This window comes from Podarcis gaigeae (assembly GCF_964106915.1).
Source record: "Podarcis gaigeae genome assembly, chromosome: 2".
NCBI lineage: Eukaryota > Metazoa > Chordata > Lepidosauria > Squamata > Lacertidae > Podarcis > Podarcis gaigeae.
In genome coordinates this window covers 126,062,622-126,088,502 of record NC_139679.1, presented here as the reverse complement: position 1 = coordinate 126,088,502, position 25,881 = coordinate 126,062,622, and the positions used below count along the sequence as shown (strand labels likewise).

The 25,881-nt window shown below is 45.8% G+C and overlaps 2 protein-coding genes and 2 long non-coding RNA genes across 4 annotated transcripts in view; 3 read left to right on the top strand and 1 right to left on the bottom strand.

Annotated features, from left to right (window-relative positions):
- The first annotated feature begins 6,623 nt into the window (after window positions 1-6,623).
- Window positions 6,624-12,391, top strand: LOC310838173. The gene is made up of 2 exons (XR_014560762.1): window positions 6,624-7,659; window positions 11,578-12,391. It is a non-coding gene; the product is annotated as an uncharacterized lncRNA (long non-coding RNA).
- Window positions 12,392-13,078: 687 nt separating this feature from the next.
- On the top strand, window positions 13,079-14,830 carry LOC310838356 (uncharacterized protein). Its single transcript, XM_083725554.1, has one exon. The coding sequence runs from the start codon at window positions 13,728-13,730 to the stop codon at window positions 14,658-14,660; it is 933 nt and encodes a 310-aa protein (XP_083581680.1). The 5' UTR covers window positions 13,079-13,727; the 3' UTR covers window positions 14,661-14,830.
- A 145-nt stretch (window positions 14,831-14,975) lies between these two features.
- LOC310838162 overlaps window positions 14,976-25,881 on the bottom strand; it is a 110,177-nt gene continuing 99,271 nt past the window's right edge. The window contains exon 2 of the long non-coding RNA XR_014560747.1: window positions 14,976-15,043. This is a non-coding gene — a long non-coding RNA (uncharacterized lncRNA). The remainder of the gene's footprint in view (window positions 15,044-25,881) is intronic.
- On the top strand, window positions 23,912-25,255 carry LOC310838044 (uncharacterized protein). The gene is made up of 2 exons (XM_083725429.1): window positions 23,912-23,934; window positions 24,612-25,255. The coding sequence occupies exon 2, from the start codon at window positions 24,692-24,694 to the stop codon at window positions 25,172-25,174; it is 483 nt and encodes a 160-aa protein (XP_083581555.1). The 5' UTR covers window positions 23,912-23,934; window positions 24,612-24,691; the 3' UTR covers window positions 25,175-25,255.

Sequence of the window (25,881 nt, the reverse complement as noted above, 5' to 3'; positions counted from 1 at the left end):
CCAGGAGGAAGTGAATCAGCCAATCAGGCATGGCCCATTGTGTAAATAATGTATATAAAGCTTTAGGGGTTTTTTTTTTTGGGGGGGGGACTCATTCACTGTTTACAAGCTGCAATAAAGAACATGAAATCACTACACAACTCCAAGTATATTTCAATCGGTTTTTCCAACACCTGGGAAAGTCCGTCTCTGTTGTAGTTTTTTTGAAAAGTACAGTTACAGATAGGTAGCCGTGTTGGTCTGCCATAGTCAAAAAAAAAAAAAAATTCCTTCCAGTAGCACCTTAAAGACCAACTAAGTCAGTTCTTGGTATGAGCTTTCGTGTGCATGCACACTTCTTCAGATACACTGAAACAGAAGTTTCCAAACCCTTCTCTATAGTGAGAAGGTGGGGAGGGGTATTACTCAGAAGGGTGGTGGGAATGGGTGATTGGCAGATGGCTGTGATGAGCCTGTTGACGACTCTTAACGACTGCAATAGGTCTTACAGGAGGAAGCAAGGGGTGAAAAGGTGAAAAATGGCTTTGTCATGTATAATGAGATAAGAATCCAAGGTCTTTGTTCAGGCCAGGTTTCTCCATGGTTTTAAGTTTGGTGATAAGTTGTAATTCAGCAGCTTCTCTTTCCAGTCTATTTCTGAAATTCCTTTGTAGTAAAACAGCTACTTTGAGATCTTGTATAGAATGTCCTGGGAGATTGAAGTGTTCTCCTACTGGTTTCTCTGTCTTGTGATTCCTGATGTCCGATTTATGTCCGTTTATTCTTTGGCGTAAGGTCTGGCCTGTTTGTCCAGTTTCAGTGTATCTGAAGAAGTGTGCATGCACACGAAAGCTCATACCAAGAACTGACTTAGTTGGTCTTTAAGGTGCTACTGGAAGGAATTTTTTTTGTTTTGAAAAGTACATTTAAACATTTTTTTTAATTCTTTATGAATTATTTCCCAATACGCTTTTACCCTCTTACAGATGCCCCACATATGACAGAACGATCCCTCAGTCTCATTACATCTCCAAAAAGTTTCTGAGGACAATTCAAAGTGTTGGTGCTGATCTTTAAACCCTAAACAGCCTTGGCCCTGTGGACCAGATGAAGTGTCTCCACCGGCAAGGCTGAGGTCCTCCGCCAAGGGTTTTTGCTGGTTCCCTCAAGGAGAACATCTATCTCAGGGATGTTGGAATTCTGCCTCGGTTAGAGGGATGTGCCAGTCTTCCAGGCACCGGCTGAATTCCTTTCTGACCTCCCTCCTGCGACTCCTGGCAGGAAAACAGACGAGGTCCGTTTCGGCGATTTTTCTCAGACTGTGAGAAAAACACACCACTGCTTCTTCTCCTCTCTGCTCCCCAGGGAGGGGAATCAGACTCAGACAGAAACAGAAACGTATTTACATGTCTTTATTTCTGTCTTTCGCAGCCATACAGATAAAGATGTCTGCACTCTTCGAACAACAGAGAGAATCTCACTCCACCCATGTACATCCTGTACAGGTCATATGACTCACACTGAGCTCACATCCGGTGCTCAATAAGGAGAATGGACTGCCCCTTTGTTCCCATGGCAACAGTCACAAACATCCTGTTTGGCTTTGCAGCCACCAGCAGCTGACTGAGCTGCTAGAGCCTTTGCTTGCTGCAGCATTGCTGCTTTATGGTAACAGTCCAACGGGTCGATTGCGATCTACTGGTAGATCCCAACGAGGTTTTGGTAGATCGTAGGTCGATCTCTGGCTCTTTTTCCTCAGCGTCCTTGAAACTGACTCCTGCCCCCCCTCGCCCCCCCCTCCATTGTTGTCTGATCAGTGGAAGGGAAGAAGGAGCTTTCTCTTTGTGGCTGTTTTCATCAAAGTGATATAATTGTGACTGACTTTTTCCCTTTGACCCTTGCCTTTAACCCTGACCCCCCAAAACCGAACTTCCCTCCCAAGAAAGTATTTGTATAAAAACGGGGCTTTCCTCCTCAACAACTTTGACCTGAACCCAAATAAGGGGGGTAGATCATTGCCAGATTTTAATTCTGAAAGTAGATCACAGTGTCTCGGGAGTTGGCCACCCCTGATCTATATGAAGCGGCTGGGATAAATCATTGGGGGGGGGGATTGGGGCTGGGTGTTCATCAGTATGTAGATACCCAGCTCTGCCTCTCCTTTAAATCGGAACCAATGAAGGTGGTGAAGGTCCTGTGTGAGTGTCCGAAGGCGGTTGGGGATGGATGGTGGCTAATGGATTGAGGTGGAATCCTGACACGACAGAAGTACTGTTTTGGGGGGACGGGGCAGGCTGGTGTGGAGGACTCCCTGGTCCTGAATGGGCTAACTGTGCCCCTGAAGGACCAGGTGTGCAGCCTGGGAGTCAGTCTTGACTCACAGCTGTCCATCAAGGAGTAGACGAATGGGAAAGATATTAGATAGGAAAGAAACCCAGAAACATAAGTGTCATAGGTTCAGGATATTCTGCAGAACCAGGAAGCACTCCTCAGAAGGGTCAACTGAATCAAAAGAAACGGAAGCTCCGATAGAGCTTCTGAGACAGATTGTTTGTTTTGCAATAAATCTTCTAGCTAATTATGACTTGCATGCTGTGTTATCAAGACGGCAGCCTGGGCTCCTGACATGGTCTACCAGCTCCACCTGGTATGTCGGCTGGGACCCTCTCTGCCCACTCCTTTATGTCTGTTAAACCCCCCCCCCGGGGGGGGAGATTCCACCATAATCACACCCAGCTGTTACCAGCTCCACCTGGTACGCAGGCTAAGACCCTCCCTGCCCGCAGACTGTCTGTCCAGAGTGGTGCATGCTCTGGTCATCTCCCGCTTGGACTACTGCAATGCGCTCTACGTGGGGCTACCTTTGAAGGTGACCCAGAAGCTACAATTAATCCAGACTGGGGCAGCTAAACTGGAGACAAGGGGCGGCTGCCGGGACCATATAACACTGGTCCTAAAGGATCTTCACTGGCATTTCCAAGCACAATTCGAAGTGTTTGTGCTGACCTTCAAAGACCTAAACGTGAAGGAGTGTCTCCACTCCCATCATTCAGCCTGGACACTGAGTCGCCTCCGAGCGTCTGATGGTGGTTCCCTCACTGTGAGAAGCAAAGTTACAGAAGTAGATAAAGAATTACACAACTTTTAGAAGACGTCTGAAGGCAGCCCTGTATCAGGAGGCTTTAAATGTTTGATGTTTTTATGTGCACTGTAAGTTGTCCAGTTGGCATTATTATTATAATTTATTATTATTATTATTATTATTACTACTACTACTACTACTACTACTACTTTACGCCTGCCCCCTCCCTTGCTGAGGGCGCCCCTGTACAACAGTAGACTGGGGGGTTCTGCAGCTTTGGCTGGAGGGAAGCACCTCAGGGGCGGCTCCGCTCCTTTGCATGTGGAAGAAGGAGCTGGTTTCAGCTGCCGGCAGGGAAGGAGGCGGCCCCCCCCCCCGGAAAAACTCCGGTGCGTGAAGCTTGCCCAATTTGCCCCCCTCCGCTCCGGCCTCCCCTGCTCCCACCCTCCTTCCGGGGGGGGCTCTTCTTCGTAGCTCTATGGGCAGACGCAGAGGGGGCGCCTCCTTGGAGACCCCCGAGAAAGGAAATCGGAATAGCAGAGCGAGCGATGGAAGTGGAGGGACAGAGAGGACAAAGAGGTAAAGCTGTAGGGCGGGGAGGGGGGCGAAGGGCAGGGAGGGGAAGGGGGCAGAGACCCCCCCCAACAACAACAGAGGCCCCGATGCATGCAGGCTGAAGATCGGGGCCCCTCCTTTCGCAGGGATTGCATTGCACGCCCCCCCCCCCCCGAGATCAGCCTTCCTGCCTTTTACTATGGAGGGCTTCCTGCAGAGGGAGCACCGACAGGGTTTGCATTGCAAAAGCTCCTTTGCAGCGCAAGGAGATGCTCAGCTGTCAAGAGATGCTCAGCTCCCCTGCCCCCCCCCTTGGGCGCCTTTGGGGCAATAGAAATGGGAGGGCCCCCCCAGGGCTGGGACTTGAACCCCCTGGCAGGAATCCCTGGGGCGCCGCCATCCTGGCTTGGTGGGTCCCCTTTGGGGGGAGAGTGGGGAGTCCATGGAAGGGTTAATGGGGGCGAGAGAGGCCTGGATGGAGGACCCCCCCCCGTCTCCCTCCTGGGATGGGGAGAGATTTGGCAGAAAGGCTGAGCCGGCCAGGGGGGGCTCTGGGGAAAGGGGACCCTGGGGGGGGGCGGAGGGAGGAAGGGAAGCATCCCTGGGGAGGGATCGAAGCCATCTTGGAGAAAGAGAGAGGGCCTGGGGGGCCGCCTGCCTTGACTTCTCCCTCCTGCCCAGGAATCTGCCAGGACTAGACCAGGGAGAGATCCCTGAGCAGGAGCCCCGATCCAGCCACCCTCTCCTCCCCTGAAGCTCAGTCCTTGCCCTGCCTCAGGTCCCAGATCAGGAGCTGCAGGGGGCGATGGGGGCTGTTTGAGTGAGTCCAACCATGGGGGGAAAGAGGAAAGGGAGGAAGCCCACATTATTATCCCCCCCCCCCTTTGAGGCTTCTCTCTGGGCAACTCCAGTCTCTCAGGGGCGCCGACTTATAAAAAATATTGGGGGGGCCCATACCGGGGTCCTGCCCCGGGAAGTTTTCTAAATTTTAGATGAAAATTAGTGAGTTTTAAAGTTTTTTAAAAGTATTTTAGAGTCATATGATCAACATTAGAACCCCGAAAACTCGACTCTCTATAACTCCACACTCCGGGAAACTCGACAAGCCTGAAACACTTTTTGGCTTTGAAAAAAGAAACAAAACATAAACACGCACGGTATTTTCGTAAAAAGCTAAATTAATTTACAGTAACAATTATGCTTATAGACTATTACAGAGCAGTGAATATATAGCTCTGAAAAGACTGAAATGATATTTAAATAAATCCTAAACTATCATTAAAAGAATAAAACATAAAATATTGCTGTCGCAAACTGAAAATTTAACATTCTGTATGCTTTTCTTGCTTCTGGGCTCTCCACACACCTCACAACTATGCCTATGACACTGCAAAAGCTTCCTGGTGGCATGAATCCTCTCAAAATTCACAGGCAAAGGCTGGCAAACTCCTAAGCAGAGCAGGTATCGCCCATAACTTCGATGAAACACAAGGAAGCTCTGTTGTTATAGGGCTAAATAAGGTTGGCAAATATTTTGTCTTCTGTGTTGTTAGACCCCAGAGAACTGGATCAGTGTACAAAGGGGACTTCTTATGCCCCTTTCTGGCTTCCCTAATGGGAAGTTACTCCCTTCTGTAGTTCCTTGCTCGGGCGTGCTATAGTTAAGGATGAGCAGATCTATCAGTTTCAGATTCTTTTCATTTCTCATTTTTCCAACCTGAAGTTCAATTCTCCACATTAGTTTGAATTCTTTTTTAAGTCCTCATGCAAATTCACCACTGTTTTAGTGCAGGTTTCTCCAAATAGGTATTGTATACACAAGTTTGCCTACTATACACTTTTTTCCAAAACCATTTCCCCTAATAGAATGCTTTTTAAAATGTTATTTTCACCAGTTTAAGTGGTTTTGTACACGTTGTTTGGCCTGGGAAACTATATGATGAACTTTGAAAGGATTGCTGTATTTCAGTTCACGTACTGCTTTGGAGAATGTGGTAGGTTTGTCTTTTAAATGCAAACTGAATTCAAATTCCCCCCTCCCTTCTCTGAACCTAAACACTCATTCTTTTTTTAAAAAAACTGTTTATTTACAAAACCCTACAAAACCTTAACAAAATGCAGTCCCCTAGATTATTCAGGAGAAGCAATGTGCTTTGAAATGTATGCTGCAGCAGGTGTGACTTTAGGGTACGAACCTGGTTAAAAAGAAAGGAGCGCTTCAGAAACACTTGTGGCTTAGCAGAAACCCCCCCCCCTCCTCCTCCTGCTGCTGCTGCTGCCGTACCAGCCTGTCTGGGCGTCTCCTGCGCAGGCATCGTCCGGCGGCCGCCCATCCGCGGCGCGCCCAGTCAGTGGGTGGGGGCGGAGCCGGCAGCGGGCGAGCGAGCGGGAGGAGGCGCGCTCGGGCCGGATCAGCTCGTCTGCTGCTCGCCTCTCGTTCGCGATGGCCACCGACGAGCTGGCCGACGAGCTGAGCCGCCGCTTGCAAGTGGAGGGATTCCAGGCGCTTCTGCTGCAGTCCAGACTTTACACGAAGTGAAGTAATAATTTTCTTAAATTATTGGGGGGGCAGAGCCCCCCCAAACGAATTTTTGAGGGGGCTCGGGCCCCCTCAGGCCCCATGGAGTCGGCGCCTATGCAGTCTCTCCCACATGCCTGTGTTTCTGTGCAGAAGCATCTAAAGGGCTCCCCCCCCGCCACACCTGGGCCCAACTCCTTCTCACCTGGTTTCCATTATTCCCACTATATCAGATCTCTTAAGTCTGTGGGATTTAAGGGATGGGGAAGATTGTTATGGAAATGGGTGGGTTCCCGTGTTCCCCCCTCAAGAGCCTGCCTTATTATTATTATTAGTACAGTGGTACCTCAGGTTACATACGCTTCAGGTTACAGACTCCGCTAACCCAGGATGAGAACAGAAATTGTGGTCTGGCGGCGCTTTCTTAACCACCGGAACGAATTGAGTACTTAACCTGAGGTACCACTGTAATGCAGTTTCAATTACAGTGGTGCCCTGCAAGACGAACGCCTCGCAAGACAGAAAACCCGCTAGACGAAAGGGTTTTCCGTTTTGGAGGCGCTTCGCAAAACGAATTTCCCTATGGGCTTGCTTCGCAAGACGAAAATGTCTTGCGAGTTCCTGCGGTTTTTTCCCCTCCCCCCTTTTTCTAAGCAGCTAAGCCGCTTATCAGCTGATCCGCTAAACCGCTAATAGCGCTAATCCACTAAGCTGTCAATGGGCTTGCTTCGCAAGACGAAAAAACCGCTAGACGAAGAGCCTCATGGAACGGATTAATTTTGTCTTGCGAGGCACCACTGTATTGTTATTTTTATTTATTTATTTAATCTATTAGTTGTTTTCTCTTGCCCAGGGCAGCCCAAAGTGACTTACAACCAGTTGTTGTTGTTGTTGTTGTTGTTATGTTTCACGGTGATACTCCAGGGCCTTTTTTGTCGTGTTTCCTATATTTTTTTTGGGGGGGGGGAGAGAAAAGGCTGTTCTCAGGGCCTGCTCCCCCACTAGGGAAACTGAGGCAGCCCCCTCAGGCAGCAGATGCAGGGAGGGGCAAGGAGGGGACGGAGCGGAGTCCCATTTGGCCAGCCCTGATTTAACCCTCTATCCTCTCATCCAGTGGAAGGTGCTGTCCCATTGACAGTGTCCCAGACACAATGCAGCAGCCTTGGGAAGTCAATGGTGCAGGATGATTTGGGAATGTGTGCAGTTGGTTGGACTGTATCAGGAAGATGTTGGAGATCAAGGAGGAAGGAGAAATGAAAGCGTTTTCAGTGGAGGGGCAAGAAGGGGAAAGTGTGTCCCCCCAGATAAGACTCCCATCCTCCCTGGCCATGGGCCATCCTTGCTTGGGCAGGTGGTACTTTGAGTCCAACCACATCTGGAGGGCCAGAGGTGCCTCAACTCAGTATAGACGGTTCCTCTAGGGCTCAGTGTTACTTGGGAGCTAGTGAAATTGGATCTTAAGGGTTCTTGAGATATTTCCAAGGGATTGTGATTGCTATCCAGACCCTAACACTATAAATCCAAGGTGTCCACACTGAGCAGTTTATCTTTTTTTTTAAAAAAAGATATTTTATTCAGTTTTCACAATAAATAAATTATAAGACAATCCATAAAAAACAAGAAAAAACACAAAAGCACAAAAATACAAACAATTAACATAGAATAAAAGAAGAAAAAGAAAAACAAAAAACCCTCTTTTTTCTTTTGTCCACTTTAGTTAACTTATTATCCTGACTTCCTCACGCCTCCCTTTTTTGTATTCCACTTAAAAATTGGTTCAGCAAATTCGTATCCTATTGTTTTTTCCATAGTTATTTTTCCTCACATATTTTAACTTCGAACTTTCATCAAATATCAATCCACTCTTACCTAATCTTTTGCCTTATTACTAGAACCCCTTCATTTCATTTCAATGTCATCAACATTCAAAAATTTTACAATGTTTCTGTAAATAGATTTTAAATTTCCTCCAATCTTCTTCCACCAACTCTTCTCCCTGGTCTCGAATTCTGCCAGTCATTTCCGTCATTTCCATGTAATCGATTACTTGCATCTGCCATTCTTCCAGGGTGGGTAGGTCTTGTGTCTTCCAATGCTTTGCGATGAGTATTCTTGCTGCTGCTGTAGCGTACAAAAAGAAAGTTCTGTCCTTCTTTGGCACCAATTGGCCGACTATGCCCAGGAGAAAGGCCTTTGGTTTCTTCAGGAAAGTATATTTAAATACCTTTTTCATTTCATTATAGATCATCTCCCAGAAGGTCTTAATCCTTGGGCACGTCCACCAAAGGTGAAAGAATGTACCTTCAGTTTCTTTACATTTCCAACATTTATTATCGGGCAAGTGATAAATTTTAGCAAGCTTGACTGGAGTCATGTACCACCTGTACATCATTTTCATAATATTCTTTCTTAGGGCATTACATGCCGTAAATTTAACCCCAGTGGTCCACAACTGCTCCCAGTCAGCAAACATAATATTATATCCTATATCTTGTGCCCATTTTATCATAGCAGATTTTACCGTTTCTTCCTCAGTGTTCCATTTCAACAGCAAATTACACATTCTTGATAGTATCTTAGCATTGGGTTCTAACAGTTCTGTTTCTAATTTTGATTTTTCCAGCTGGAAACCAATTTTTTTATCCAAATTGTAAACCTCTCTTATTTGAAAGTAATGTAACCAGTCTCGCACCTTCTCTTTAAGCTTCTCATAACTCTGCAGTTTCAATTTGTCACCTTCCTGTTCCAAAATTTCCCAGTATTTTGGCCATTTGGCTTCCATGTTAAGTTTTTTCAAAGCTTTCGCTTCCATAGGTGATAACCACCTTGGGGTTTTACTCTCCAAAAAGTCTTTATATCTTATCCAGACATTAAACAGTGCTTTCCTGACAATATGGTTTTTAAATGCCTTATGTGCTTTGACCTTGCCGTACCATAAGTATGCATGCCACCCGAATACATTATCATAACCTTCAAGATCTAAAATGTCTGTATTCTCAAGAAGCAGCCATTCCTTCAACCAGCAAAAAGCTGCTGATTCATAATAGAGTTTGAGATCTGGCAGGGCAAACCCCCCTCTGTCTTTAGCATCAGTGAGTATCTTAAATTTTATTCTGGGCCTTTTGCCCTGCCAGACAAATCTAGAAATATCTCTTTGCCACTTCTTGAAACAGTCCATCTTGTCAATAATTTGCAATGACTGAAACAAAAACAGCATTCTTGGTAGTAAAGGTAAAGGTAAAGGTACCCCTGCCCGTACGGCCAGTCGTGTCCGACTCTAGGGTTGTGCGCTCATCTCACTTAAGAGGCCGGGAGCCAGCGCTGTCCGGAGACACTTCCAGGTCACGTGGCCAGCGTGACGAAGCTGCTATGGCGAGCCAGCACCAGCGCAGCACACGGAAACGCTGTTTACCTTCCCGCTATACAGCGGTACCTATTTATCTTCTTGCACTTAGGGGTGCTTTCGAACTGCTAGGTGGGCAGGAGCTGGGACCGAAAGACAGGAGCTCACCCCGCTGCGGGGATTCGAACCGCTGACCATACGATCGGCAAGTCCTAGGCACTGAGGTTTTACCCACAGCGCCACCCGCGTAAGATGAATGTACTTGGTAGTACATTCATCTTAATAACAGCAATTCGACCAAGCAAGGAAAGCTTCAAATTCGACCAAATTTCTAGATCTTTTTTCACTTCTGACGAACATTTCTCATAGTCATCTTTGAATAAATTCACATTCTTAGAAGTCATGTTCACTCCCAGGTATTTTACCTTCTTTACTAATATTAAGTCTGTCTCCTTCTGAAACCTCTCTCTCTCAATCGGCGTCAAATTTTTCTCCAAAACCTTGGTTTTTAGCTTGTTCAATTAAAAACCTGCCACTTGACCAAATTCCTGGATTAGTTCTAGGGCCCTCTTAGTACTAGATACTGGCTCCTGTAATGTCAATACTAGGTCATCTGTAAAAGCTTTAAGTTTGTATTGTTTAACTCCGACCTGGATACCTTGAATCAAGTGGTCCCTTCTAATCATATTTAGCAAAACCTCCAGGACCAAAATAAAGAGCAGTGGGGAAATTGGGCAGCCTTGTCGTGTCCCTTTCTCAATTTTAAATTCTTCTGTCACCACATTATTGACTATCAGTTTAGCCTTTTGTTCAGAATAGATCGCACCTATACCGTTTTCAAAGGTTTGTCCAACCCCCATCCCCTGAAGATTTTTCTTCATAAAACTCCAATAAATATTGTCAAAGGCTTTCTCTGCATCTACGAATATCAAAACTGCTTTTGTATTGATATTCACTTGTAACTTTTCCAAAATATTAATTACATTCCTCATATTATCAGATAGATGTCTACCAGGGAGAAAGCCAGCCTGGTCTTTATGTATCACCTCTGCTAATACTTTTTTCAGTCTTTTAGCCAGAATGTCTGCAAAAATTTTGTAATCCACGTTAAGCAGGGATATGGGATGGTAGTTCTTAAGTTGTGTCTTTTCAGATTCAGTTTTCGGTATAAGTGTGATATAGGCTTCTTTCCACGACTCTGGCGCTTTTCTCCCCTCCATAATTTCGTTGCAAACCTCCTTTAGTGGTTGAATTAAATAGTCTTTCAAAGTTCTATAGTATTTGGAGGTTAACCCATCAGGCCTTGGAGATTTGCCCAATTGCATATTCTGAATGGCACCTTCCACCTCTTGTTCGGATATTTTATAATTCAACAGTAATTTATTTTCTTGAGAGATTTTTTGTAGTCCGTTGGTTTTCAGAAATTGGTCAATTTTAGTCTCAATCTGTGGCCCTTGTGTATAGAGTTGTTTAAAATATCTCTGGAAGCAATTTCTAATCTCCTGTGGGTTCTGGATGTTCTTTCCATCCACTTCAAGATTGGTAACGGTGTTTAACTTTTGTCTCTTCTTCAGCTGCCACGCTAGCAGCTTCCCACATTTATTGGCTGATTCAAAGGTCTTTTGTCTCATCTGTTTAATTTTCCATTCTATATCCTGATTTAACATTTTCATATATTGTACTTGATATAGCTTGATTTCTCTCAAGATCTCTTGCGACTTTGGTTTAGCTCTAAGGTTCTTCTCTCCTTCTCTTATTTTCTCCAAAATCTTTTCTTTTTTCTCATCTTGGATTCTCCTTTTTATTGCATTCTGCTGAATCAGGAACCCTCTCATTACGGCTTTGCTTGCGTCCCAGATTACTCTTTTTTAGTCTTTCATAATTTTTTGGGACTTCTTAATAATTTCTGAGTCTCTAAACAAGGTGTCATTCATCCTCCATCTGAAGGAACCAGTCAATGTTAGTCTCATTTCCATTTTCACAGGGTTATGGTCAGAGCAGATTTTTGGGCAAATTTCCACTTTTCGAATCTTGGGAGCCATTCCTCTGGTTATCCGGATTTGGTCAATTCTTGTCCAGGTCTTTTTAGCTTCAGAAAAGACTTTCACACTGAGCAGTTTATCAACCCTGCCGGCCGCTGGGGAAGACCTTCTGAAGGAAATCCTTTCCTCCAAAGTTGCTTCCTTCCTTCCTCCGCTGCTGCTGCCCACACTAAAGGAATGTCTGGATGAAATCCCAGGGATGTCTGGCTCCTATTACAAAGAGATCCAGTTGATATTCTAGAAAAAAGTGTGGCTAAGATTCTGAGTCACAATCGTGGCTGAGAAATACAGCCAGGGAATATGAAACTGATTTGAAGATTGGTTTCTTCTTTACACGTTGTTGTTGTTGTTAGTTTACATTCAGGTGGACACACCACTGGTTTCATCTTCTTTCTTTTCTTTCCAACAATCAGTGTTATTCACCTTTAATACTCACCTTTTTCAGTGTCTCACAGATTTTTATCTTGTGATCTTCAGATGAAGAGAGGTATAACAATTTAATAAATAATTCCCAGTTGGAGCAGAGCTAGAATATCCAGAAGCCCTTGGCCACCCACGGCAAAGGAGGAAGAACAGTGAGAGAGGCCTGGACAGGGAATCTCCGCTAAGATAAGCCAGTGTCAGGAGGCGGGTGCGAGACTTGGTGGCATATAATTATTATAAATCATAATTGGGGTGGGTGTCTCAATCTGACCTTCCCAGCGGTCAGGCTCCAGCTACTTTCCTTCTGCATCTCCAGCTCTCTCCATTCCATAATGCAAGGCTGAGAGATGGAGGTCCAACCCCAAGAACATTCTCCAACTGAGCACTCCTTCAACCGACCACAAGCACCAAGCCTTGTCACTAGACTTATATATGGGTCTCCCAAAATGGTCAGTATGCACCTCCTGAGGCCAAAGGGACTGTGCAGGTGATGAATAAAAATCTAGAGGTCGAAGGGGACAGAATGTGGCCCAAGGGGTGGAGGATTACAGTGCAGCAGATGAAGAACTTCATGATGAATTTAGGATTCTAATTAATATTGGCCAGGTTCATGGAACATAGAACAGCTCCCGTTCCTGTGAGAAACCACTTTTTATAAAACGTAAGCCCCACAGTTCAACCGTATTCTAACATAATGCTGCTTCATTAATGCTTAATGTAACTGTTATTAGGGGTTACTTGTGCGTAAGTTACCGTTACTGCTGGGCAGATTGCCTGACTAACTTTGCCTGGGCTGACAGCCTTTCACTCCGTGGCCATTCAGTCGCTTGCAGAATCCGTCAGTGGGCATTTCTTGAACCTCTTCCAGCAAAGAGGTTGTTTGACGCCAAGTCTCCGCCTACTCCCCCTGCGCGGAAATCTTCTGCGCAGGGAAGGAGTGGGCAGAGGCGTGGCCGTGCTCTCCCCACTAGTTTCGGGCGAAGAGTCTTGGAGACCCCTCTCCGAATCCTCCATCTCCCTCCCTTCTCTACTGGTGTTGCGCTGAATTCCTTCCCCTCTGCTGGTCCCCTCTCCTGCATCGCTCGGGAACCTTGCCTCCACCTCTCGCTCCGATGTCAGTTCCCTGACAATTAATTAAGGGTTAGGAAAGGCTGATGATGCATTACCATTATTTAACATTATTTCATCTGTCTTTCCTAAAAATTTGGAACATATGGAGGACAGGAAAGAATGTACGAGACGTCAAAATAAGAGCAGGTGCTAATTGATGTGTGCAATATTCCTTTGTTCTCTTCCTAGGTTTCCTTCCCCCACCCCCGCTCCTCCCTGTTGAAAGAAGACAATGGAGAAGGCAGTCAAAATTCTGGAGGGCCATGTCCAATGGGAATAACAAAGAAACCATATAAATTCATGGAATGTGAAAAGAGAGAGGAAAAACAATTTGAAAGTATGGAGTGTGGGAAGAGTTTCACTGACAGTGGAACACTTGGAAAACATCAATGGACTCACACAGGAGAGAAACCGTTTAAATGCATGGAGTGTGGAAAAAGCTTTGGTTGGAGTTCAAACCTTCGTATACATAAACACACTCACATGGGGGAGAAACCATATAAATGTAAGGAGTGTGGAAAGAGCTTCAGTCGGAGTGGAAGCCTTAGAATCCATCAACGGATTCACACAGGGGAGAAACCATTTAAATGTATGGAGTGTGGAAAGAGCTTCAGTCAGATTGGAAACCTTAGAAACCATCAATGAACCCACACAGGGGACAAACCATATAAATGTATGGAGTGTGGAAAGAGCTTCAGCGATAGTGGAACATTTAGAAAACATCAACAGACACACACGGGCAAGAAACCATTCAAATGCATGGAATGTGGAAAGAGCTTCAGTCAGAGGGGAAGCCTTAGAATCCATCAACGGATTCACACAGGGGAGAAACCATTTAAATGTTTGGAGTGTGGAAAGAGTTTCAGTACGAATAGAAGACTGAATATTCATCATAAAACTCACACTGGGGAAGAACCGTTTAAATGTATGCTGTGTGATAAGAGCTTCACTGAGAGTAGAACACTTAGAATCCATCATCGAATTCACACAGGGGGAAAACCATATAAATGTATGGAGTGTGGAAAGAGCTTCACCGATAGTGGAACATTTAGAAAACATCAATGGACTCACACAGGGGAAAAACCATTTGAATGTATGGAATGTGGAAAGAGCTTCACTTCTAATGGAGCAATAAGAAGACATCAATGGACTCACTCAAGGGAAAAACCATTAAAATGCATGGAATGTGGAAAGAGTTTTATTGAGAGTGGAGAACTGAGAACCCATTATCAAACTCACACTGGGGAGAAACCATTTAAATGCACCGAGTGCGGAAAGAGCTTCAATCGCAGTGGAACACTTAGAAAACATCAATGGACTCACACAGGGGAAAAACCATTTGAATGTATGGAATGTGGAAAGAGCTTCAGTCAGAGTGGAACACTTAGTGTTCATCAACGGAGTCACACAGGAGAGAAACCATTTAAATGCATGGAGTGTGGAAAGAGCTTCAGTCAGAGTGGAAACCTTAGAATTCATCAACGGAGTCACACAGGAGAGAAACCGTTTAAATGCATGGAGTGTGGAAAGAGCTTCAATAGAAGTGGACACCTTAGCAAACACCATCGAACTCACAGAGCGAAAACAACTTACTTAAATGGAGTGTAGATAGCTCTTCAGTCCTGATGTTCTTACAAAACATCAGTGGTCTCACAAGGAGGAGAAGCTTTAAGAGTTGAAACCCAACAATCTACCAACAAACTGAAAAAGCAGAAATGATTTGAATGGAAGGAGTGTGGGAAGTTCTTCTATTACTTTATATGTATATAATTTTATATGCAATTGCTACCTACTTTACAAGACTTTAGTTTATGGTTGCCATTAATTTTGATTTTAATTCATTTTTATAATGTTTTATAGTGTTGTACTGTTTTAGTGTTGTTAGCCGCCCTGAGCCCGGCTTCGGCTGGGGAGGGCGGGATATAAATAAAATTTATTATTATTATTATTATTACTTTCCAGATACACATTTATTTCATACTTGACTTCCTCTCCATGATTTCCCCATATAATTTTTAAAATGCTGCATATTTCAGATATTTACACCTTACCTTTTCCACAGCATAGCAACATCACCTACCATTAAAAACCACTAAGTCTCTTTATCATGGCCCATTCTTTCTTCATGGACAGCACTTAAAAATTCAGCCGCTATTAAAGTAATTTGATCATCGCTGTCCGCCAGCAGGTCCTGAACAGTTGGTTGTGTAAACACCTGTCTATTAAATTTTAGGGCCTCAAATAATTGTCTTCTGGCATAACTGCCAAAATCACAGGAAAAGAATATATGCTCTAAAGTATCGGGTTCCTGTTTTCTGCATTTGCAGAGACGCTCTAATTCTGGAATAGCTAAGTATCTTCCTCTCACTACCACCGAGGAAAACATGTTAAATCTGGCCAACATAAACAGGTCATCTTTGTTTCTTCCCTATGTACATAAAAAAAATCCCTTCCAGGAATTCTCAACTAAAAGGAATTGAATTCTTCTTGAGCGTATCAGCCAGAAACTTATAGCTGGTTCTTTTCTTCAGCAATTTTGAGCATTGTAATCAGTTTTTCTGGTAGTGTGTTTGGAGTTCTTGATCTTGAGTTTCATAAAATCAATCAAACTCCTGGTAGTTTATTTGCTTTTGCATAAGCTGATTTCACTCTGAAAGCAAGAATCTCCATCAAGTCGGTTTTTTCTTTCTTTCTCCTCTTGTTTCTCCTTCTCTACTTTGGTTGAGGGTGTCTTCCTCGTCTGGCCCATAGTCAAGTTCTTGTTAACACCCAACATTTTTATAGCTTTCCACTTTTGGCAGAGTGCTCCGATGTTCCAGTAACCCCAAAGCCTTATGGGGGGGCCTATACCCACACTCTCTCTCCCACCCCCATGGCACCTGTAGTAAAGTTAGTACTTTGCTCAAGCGGAGAGTGAGGCCTTGTGGGAAACCAGCAAGAATTATGGGAACTAGGTCCTGTTGCTTTAACCCATAGACCCGTTGGCTCCAAGGGCGTGAAAGGTTTACTATGGGAGAGGAATTCTCTGGGTAATGTGAAGGGTTGACACCTGTGAGGGAAGTTATGGATATCCAGCCGGTGATGTTATCTCCCTGTTAATTGCCCAAAGGAGGTGCATCTGCATAAGCTCCAAGAAAGGGAGGAAACATCTTTGATCTAGGTTCTGGAGTCTTAATTGGCCCAGCTGTCAGAAGTTAAAATTATTAGCCCACAAGCTGGTCATTGGAGAATTCAAATGTAACCAAGAGTGGTGATTGGGCCTGGGGGATCTGATTCCACGTGCAAATTAGGGATAAAAGATCTTGAGAATGGCTGGGAAGGTGCGCAAAATCGGCCGGCTGCTGATGTTCCACCTATGCAGCCGTTCTTTTGTGATGAAGATTTTCTAAGACCTCTGAATGCAGATCTCTGAAGGACTCTGAACTATCCTATCTTTGCCTTAGAGTGTAGAAGTGAGTATTAGCTAGCTATATTTTGCAACGTTTTTATTTTCTCTTTACTTGTAATCTACCAAAAGATGTGCCTGCTTTTTAGCATGTTCTTTATGTTTTAAAATAAATTTTAAGGAAGAAACATTCTCTTGTATTGTGTGTGCCTATCCGGGGGAATAGCTAAATCCAACGCCTAGCTTCTTGGTTGCGCCTTACTAAAGAATTTCTGCCTGCAAGCTTGTGGAAGCAACTTGTAGTTTGGGGTTAACCAGTAACAAAGAAGCACGGCTGTCTCCCTTGAGCTGTGGCTTAAGGTAACCCTGGGACAAGGGAGTGGTGGCAGCCTTACCAGTTCTGTTTCGTCCTGTTTCTGAAAAGGTAAAAGGGTCTGCCAGCCTTGCTCCAGAAACCTGGTCTGGCCGGAGAGCAAAGACAGGTGAGGGAGGGGCTAATGGTTGGGGACCAGTTGACCACAGGACCCGATCTGCTGCGGAGGGTGCATGGCAGGCGACTGAACTCCGATGCGACAACCTGGAAGTCCCAGAGCAGTGCATCAGTTAGAATGGGGTGCTTAAGAAACCTCTACAGATTCTCAAAGGGAAGAAGAAAACCTTTAGATGTATGGAGTGTTTGACGTATTTCTCTCAGAGTTCACTTTCCTTCCCATCAGTGAACTCAGATAATGGGAAATCAGTCTTAAATGCATGGAGTGCATGTGAAGTTCTGGTATTTGTATATAAAGTTGTATAGACAGGTCTTTAAAGAAATGAGGGTCATGTCTCACAAGTATAATAGCAGACATAATATAATGTTAGATAGGGAGGGGGAGAATCTGGGGTGCTGGGGTGAGTGATGGTGGGCTGAGAGGCAGCTGATTTTGGGGCCTTGCTGGAGAGAGTTGGAAATGTTGGTGTTAGGAGTTGTGGTGGTAGTTTGGGAGCAGGGTTGATGGGATTAGTATTATAGGAACAGCATCATAACTCCCATTGATGGAACAACAAAGACACAAAAAGACGAAAAGCATCTTATACATTTTGATGCTATGGCCTGTCGGCTACGCAAATAAAGTCTATTCATTCATTCATCTTATACATAGAGTGAAAGGGCTTAAGGTCAGTGAGAAAGAGGAGGATTGGTTTGAGAAGATACTGAATTATTTGGGTAGGTTTGAACAATTTGGGGCAATTAAAATGTTAAAAGTTAAATAAACCTTGTGGAGGGAGGAGCGTTAAGGTACAGTGGTGCCCCGCAAGACGGATGCCTCGCAAGACGGAAAACTCGCTAGACGAAAGAGTTTTCCGTTTTGGAGGTGCTTCGCAAAACGAATTTCCTATGGGCTTGCTTCGCAAGACGAAAATGTCTTGCGAGTTCCTGTGGGGTTTTTTTCCTCCCCCCTTTTTCTAAGCCGCTAAGCTGCTTATCCGATAAGCCGCTAATATTGTAATGACAATAAAGAATCTATCTATCTAATCTATCTAATAGCTGCTATAAGCCGCTAATAGCGCTAATCCGCTAAGCCGTCAATGGGCTTGCTTCGCAAGACGAAAAAACCGCAAGACGAAGAGACTTGCGGAACGGATTCTTTTCGTCTTGCAAGGCACCACTGTATATAGAATTGTACATATGGTTGAGCTGAATATGTTATTATTGAATATTATTGAATATGTATATTATTGAATATTGTATACCCAATGTATTTTTTATTAATCTTGGCAGCCACTTTAATAATAATAATAATAATAATAATAATAATAATAATAATAATAATAATAATTTATTATTTATACCCCGCCCATCTGGCTGGGCCTCCCCAGCCACTCTGGGCGGCTTCCAAAAGAATATTAAAATACTATGATACATCAAACATTAAAAGCATCCCTAAACAGGGCTGCCTTCAGATGTCTTCTAAAAGTCTGGTAGTTGGTGTTCTCTTTGACATCTGGTGGGAGGGCATTCCACAGGGAGGGCGCCACTACCGAGAAGGCCCTCTGCCTGGTTCCCTGTAACTTGACTTCTCGCAGTGAGGGAACCGCCAGAAGGCCCTCGGTGCTGGACCTCAGTGTCCGGGTAGAACGATGGGGGTGGAGACGCTCCTTCAGGTATACTGGACCGAGGCCGTTTAGGGCTTTAAAGGTCAGCACCAACACTTTGAATTGTGCTCGGAAACGTACTGGGAGCCAATGTAGGTCTTTTAAGACCGGTGTTATATGGTCTCGGCGGCCGCTCCCTGTCACCAGTCTGGCTGCTGCGTTCTGGATTAGTTGTAGTTTCCGGGTCACCTTCAAAGGTAGCCCCACGTAGAGTGCATTGCAGTAGTCCAAGCGGGAGATAACCAGAGCATGCACCACTCTGGCGAGGCAGTCCACAGGCAGATAGGGCCTCAGCCTGCGTACCAGATGGAGCTGGTACACAGCTGCCCTGGACACGGATTTAACCTGTGCCTCCATGGACAGCTGTGAGTCCAAAATGACTCCCAGGCTGCGCACCTGGTCCTTCAGGGGCACAGGTACCCCATTCAGGACCAGGGAGTCCTCCACACCTGCCCGCCTCCTGTACCCCAGAAACAGTACTTCTGTCTTGTCAGGATTCAATCTCAATCTGTTAGCCGCCATCCATCCTCCAACCGCCTCCAGACACTCACACAGGACCGTCACCGCCTTCACTGGTTCTGATTTGAAAGAGAGGTAGAGCTGGGTATCATCCGCATACTGATGAACACCCAGCCCAAACCTCCTGATGATCTCTCCCAGCGGCTGCATGTAGATGTTGAAAAGCATGGGGGAGAGGACAGAACCCTGAGGCACCCCACAAGTGAGAGCCCAGGGGTCTGAACACTCATCCCCCACCACCACTTTCTGAACACGGCCCAGGAGGAAGGAGCGGAACCACTGTATGACAGTGCCCCCAGCTCCCAGCCCCTCAAGATGGTCCAGAAGGATGTTATGGTCGATGGTATCAAATGCCGCTGAGAGATCCAGCAGAACTAGGAAACAGCTCTCACCTTTGTCCCTAGCCCGCCGGAGATCATCAACCAGTGCGACCAAGGCAGTTTCAGTCCCATGATGAGGCCTGAATCCCGACTGGAAGGGATCCAAATGGTCCGCTTCTTCCAGGCGTGCCTGGAGTTGTTCAGCAACCACTCGCTCAATCACCTTGCCCAAGAATGGAAGATTTGAGACTGGGCGATAGTTGGCCATCGTGGCCGCATCTAAAGATGGTTTTTTAAGAAGTGGTTTGATAACCGCCTCTTTCAGCGGGTCTGGGAAGGCTCCCTCACGGAGGGAAGCATTCACCACCCCACGAAGCCCATCGCCCAGTCCTTCCCGGCTAGCTTTTATAAGCCAGGATGGGCAAGGATCAAGGAGACAGGTGGTTGGTTTCACTCGTCCAAGCAGCCTGTCCACATCCTCGGAGGTAACAGATTGGAATTGATCCCATGCAATTCGACTAGACAGGACTCTAGCACTCTCCCGCCCCGGCCCTGCTCCCACGGTGGCGTCTACCTCTTCCCGAATCTGAGCGACTTTATCTGCAAAAAACTTTGCAAAATCATTGCAGGAGATCATGTGGCCCTTGCTGGGCCCCGATGTAGCAGGTGGTTCCGCTAAATTGCGGACCACCTGAAAAAGTCCCCTGCTGCTGTTTTCTGCAGATGCAATAGAGGCGGTGAAGAAAGTCTTCTTCGCCGTCGCTACCGCCACTTGGTAGGCTCGACATTGAGCTCTAACCTGTGTCCGGTCAGCTTCAGAATGAGTTATCCGCCACCGGCGCTCTAGCCGTCTCAACGATTGTTTCATTGCCCTCAGATCCGTGGAAAACCACGGGGCTCTCCGGGCTCCATGCAATCGGAGAGGGCGCTTCGGAGCCAAACAGTCAATAGCCCTGGTTAACTCCACATTCCAGCGGGCCACCAGGGAATCGGCTGAAAGGCCATCAACATGGGATAAAGCATCCCCTACCACTCTCTGGAAACCATTTGGATCCATTAAGTGGCGGGGGCGGACCATCCGAATCGGTCCCACCTCCCTGCAGAGGGGAAGGGTCGCGGAGAAGTCCAGTTGCACCAGGAAGTGATCTGACCATGGCACTTCTTTTGTTTCACTTTTAGTTAGTGTCAGGTCACCAACATCCGTAGAGGTAAACACCAGGTCCAAGGCATGTCCACGGCTATGGGTTGGGCCAAACTTATTCAGGGACAGCCCCATGGAGGCCATGCTTTCCACGAAGTCCCGAGCGGCCCCTTGTAAGGTCGTGTCGGCATGGATATTAAAATCCCCTAGGACAACCAAACTAGGCGTCTCCAGGAGAACATCCGCCACGACCTGAAGCAGCTCGGGCAGGGAATCCTTGGTGCAGCGGGGAGGTCGGTACACCAAAAGGAATCCTGTACTGCCCCTATTGCCCAACTTCCAGAACATGCACTCAGAGAACTGGGTCTTCCCAATAGGACGCCTGGTGCAAACTAATGACTTCCTAAAAATCACTGCAACCCCCCCTCCCCGCCCACAAGGCCTGGGTTGCTGTGCGTAAGAGAAACCCGGTGGACAAGCAGCGGCAAGAACAGGCCCATCTGCTTCATTCAACCAAGTCTCTGTTACACATGCCAGGTCAAATCCTCCATCCATGATCAGGTCATGGATGGCAGTGGTCTTATGAATCATTGACCTGGCATTGCACAGCAGCACCTTCAGGTCATGTGGGTATCCCTTGCTGATTCTAGTATCCATCTGGTCAGGACCAGACCTGGAGGCAGGGATAGTTCTCAGACAACGACTAAACCTGCCTCCTCTGTAATAGATAGATAGATAGATAGATAGATTCTTTATTGTCATTACACAAGTGCAACATTGCACAAGTGCAACGAAATTGGATGCCATCCCTTAAAAACAACAAAAGCAACACAACAACAACAACCAAACAAACCACATTCCAGCCACACCCACACCCACACCCATCAAACTCCCAGGTCACACTATCGAGTTACTGCATTTAAGAAGGCCACAGCTCTTGGATAGAAACTATTTTTCAGTCTATTTGTCCTTGACTTGATGTTTCTGTATCTCCTGCCAGAAGGCAGTAGTACAAACAGACTGTGTCCCGGGTGAGATGCATCCTGCAGGATATTGTTTGCTTTCCTAAGACAACGGGAACCGTACAGTTCTTCCAAAGATGGGAGGGGATGACCAATAATCCTTTGGGCTGTGGTTATGACCTTCTGGAGCACCTTCCTCTTCCTAGCTGTACAGCTGGAGAACCAGGCACAAATACAGTATGTGAGAATGCTCTCTATGGAGCCTCGGTAGAAGGACACCAGCAGTCTCTCACTCAGATTGTTCTTCTTTAAAAGTCTGAGGAAATTCTCTGCTGGGCCTTCTTCACCAGAGCAGTGGTATTTGCGCTCCAAGTCATGCCCTGATCGATAGTCACTCCCAAAAACCTGAATTCCGCCACCCTCTCCACCCGTTCCCCGTTGATATACAAGGGCTGAATGTCCGCCTTTTTTCCCCTGTAATCCACCACCAATTCCTTGGTCTTAGTCGTATTAAGAGCCAGATTGTTCTCTCCACACCAAGCACAAAGCCGCTCCACCTCGTCCCGATAGGCGGACTCATCCCCTCCTGAAATGAGCCCCACCACCGTAGTGTCATCAGCAAACTTGATGATTTTGTTGCTGGAATAAATGGCTGTACAATCATACGTATAGAGAGTATAGAGCAGGGGACTCAACACACAACCCTGTGGTGAGCCGGTGTTAAGGCTAAGGGCTGTGGACATGGTCTGGTCTTAGCGTAACTCCTCCTCCTACCCGAGATCACTGAGATCGGTTGTCCCAATACATCCCCCCCTGTGGAACATGCCGCAGCCATTTTGTTGGCTGGGACCCACTCCCCGGCAGCCCTGACCCCTCCCCTTAAGAACAAAATAAGGCCTTAAAACAATGAAAACAAAACAAAAAAAGAAACCCCAAAAAACAGAAAACAATACAAATAAAAAACTGTAAAAATTACAAATCCATCAAAATCAAACAAATTCCCAACTAAACATCCATCCCACCCCCACCCCATCCCTGCATATACAATAATAATAATGACAATAATAATAATAAAGAAATAAAAAGGAAAATTTTAAAACATTTTAAAAAGAACTCTGCACCCCTCCGGATCCCCCTGGGCCGCAGCAGCAGTGACAGCAATCGTCCCTGTGAGGCCTGTGAGGCCCCGCCCCGGGCCAGATGGTGAGTGGCAGGAAGGAGCAGGGCCCTCAGACACCCACACAGGAGAGTCCTCCTGGGCAGCAGAGTCCAGCAGTCCTTATGGGCCTGTCAGGCCCCGCCCCGGGCCAGATGGTGAGTGGCAGGAAGGAGCAGGGCCCTCAGACACCCACACAGGAGAGTTATCTTGCCAGCCACTGATGTAGCGACTTGGTTCGTATTTAGCTATTCCATATCTTTCAATTTGCCAGAGGGGTTTATATCTTGTAACTTTCTGTGTGGAATATCTTTTAAGGTTGGTGTTTCCCTTCCTGTTGTAATCTATTATTTCCTGTATTCCCCACCCCAACCCCACTCCGAGAACTCCAGGCTCTGCACTTAGGCAGGGAGACCCACCTGCACAAATAGAGGATGGGGGACACCTGGTGGGAAAGTTTGTCCCACCAGATAAGACTCCCATCCTCCCTGGCCATGGGCCATCCTTGCTTGGGCAGGTGGTACTTTGAGTCCAACCGCATCTGGAGGGCCAGAGGTGCCTCAACTCAGCATAGATGGTTCCTCTAGGGCTCAGTGTTACTTGGGAGTTGGTGAAATTGGATCTTAAGGGTTCTTGAGACATTTCCAAGGGATTGTGATTGGTATCCAGACCCTAACAGTATAAAGCCAAGGTGTCCCCACTGAGCAGTTTATCAACCCTGCTGACCGCTAGGGAAGACCTTCAGAAGGAAGTGGCTTGCCCCCAAAGTTAATTCCTTCCTTCCTTCCTCCGCTGCTGCTGCCCACACTAAAGGAATGTCTGGATGAAATCCCAGGGATGCTTGGCTCCCATTACAAAGAGATCCAGTTGATATTCTAGAAAAAAGTGTGGCTAAGATTCTGAGTCACAATCATGGCTGAGAAATACAGCCAGGGAATATGAAACTGATTTGGAGATTGGTCTCTTCTTTACACATTGTTGTTATTTTACATTCAGGTGGACACACCACTGGTTTCATCTTCTTTCTATTCTTTCCCACACTCAGTGTTATTCACCATTAATACTCACCTTTTTCAGTGTCTCACAGATTTTTATCTTGTGATCTTCAGATGAAGAGAGGTATAACAATTTAATAAATAATTCCCAGTTGGAGCAGAGCTAGAATATCCAGAAGCCCTTGGCCACTCACGGCAAAGGAGGAAGAACAGTGAGAGAGGCCTGGACAGGGAATCTCCGCTAAGATAAGCCAGTGTCAGGAGGCAGGTGCGAGACCTGGTGGCATATAATTATTATAAATCCTAATTGGGGAGGGTGTCTCAATCTGGCCTTCCCAGCGGTCAGGCTCCAGCTGCTTTCCTTCTGCATCTCCAGCTCTCTCCATTCCATAATGCAAGGCTGAGAGATGGAGGTCCAACCCCAAGAACATTCTCCAACTGAGCACTCCTTCAACCGACCACAAGCATCAAGCCTTGTCACTAGACTTATATATGGGTCTCCCAAAATGGTCACTATGCACCTCCCGAGGCCAAAGGGACTGTGCAGGTGATGAATAAAGATCTAGAGGTCGAAGGGGACAAAATGTGGCCCAAGGGGGGGGGGGAGGATTATAGTGCAGCGGATGAAGAACTTCATGATGTACTTAGGACCCTGATAAATATTGACCAGGTTCATGGAACATAGAGCAGCTCCCTTTCCTGTGAGAAACCACTTTTTATAAAACGTAAACCCCCACAGTTCAACCGTATTCTAAGACAATGCTGCTTCATTAACAATAATTAAGGGTTATAAAAGGCTGATGATGCATGACCATTATTTTACATTATTTTATTTGCCTTTCCTAAACATTTGGAACATATGGAGGACAGGAGAGATTGTACAAGACGTTAAAATAAGAGCTGGTGTTAATTGATGTGTGTAATATTCCTTTGTTCTCTTCCTAGAAAACAAATAGGATTTTCTCCCCACCCCATTGAAACAAGACAATGGAGAAGGCAGTCAGAATTCTGGTCGGCCATGTCCAATGGGAATAACAAAGAAACCATTTAAATACATGGAGTGTGAAAACAGAGAACATAAACAATTTGAAAGTATGAAGTGTGGAAGGAGCTTCACTGACAGTGGAAAACTTAGAAAACATCAACGGACTCACTCGGGGGAGAAACCATTTAATTGCATGGAGTGTGGAAAGAGCTTCACTACTAGTGGAAGCCTTGGAATTCATTTACGGACTCACACGGGGGAGAAACCATTTAATTGCATGGAGTGTGGAAAGAGCTTCACTACTAGTGGAAGCCTTGGAATTCATTTACGGACTCACATGTGGGAGAAACCATTTAATTGCATGGAGTGTGGAAAGAGCTTCACTGAGAGTGGAAAACTTAGAATTCATCAACGGAGTCACACAGGGGAGAAACCATTTAAATGCATGGAGTGTGGGAAGAGATTCACTGACAGTGGAACACTTAGAAACCATCAACAGTCACACAGGAGAGCAACCATTTAAATGTATGGAGTGTGGAAAGAGCTTCAGTCAAAGTGGAAAACTTAGAATTCATCAACGGACTCACACAGGGGAGAAACCATTTACATGTATGGAGTGTTTAAAGAGCTTCACTACTAGTGGAAGCCACAGCATTCATCAACGGAGTCACACGGGGGAGAAACCATTTAAATGTATGGAGTGTGGAAAGAGCTTCAGTCAGAGTGGAGACCTTAGAGTTCACCTACGGACGCACACAGGGGAGAAACCATTTAAATGCATGGAGTGTGGAAAGATCTTCACTACTAGCGGAAGCCTTAGAATTCATCAACGGACGCAGACAGGCGAGAAACCATTTAAATGCATGGAGTGTGGAAAGAGCTTCAGTCAGAGTGGAGACCTTAGAGTTCATCTATGGACTCACACAGGCGAGAAACCATTTAAATGCATGGAGTGTGGAAAGAGCTTCACTGAGAGTGGAGACCTTAGAAGACATCAACGGACTCACACAGGGGAGAAACCATTTGAATGTATGGAGTGTGGAAAGAACTTCACTACTAGCGGAAGCCTTAGAATTCATCAACGGAGTCACACAGGGGAGAAACCATTTAAATGCATGGAATGTGGAAAGAGCCAAAAATTACAAAGGGAAATTCCTTAATAGTAATAAAAAAAACTACAAAAACTACAAAAACTATTGAAGTACATGACACAGAACATAAGCAACTATG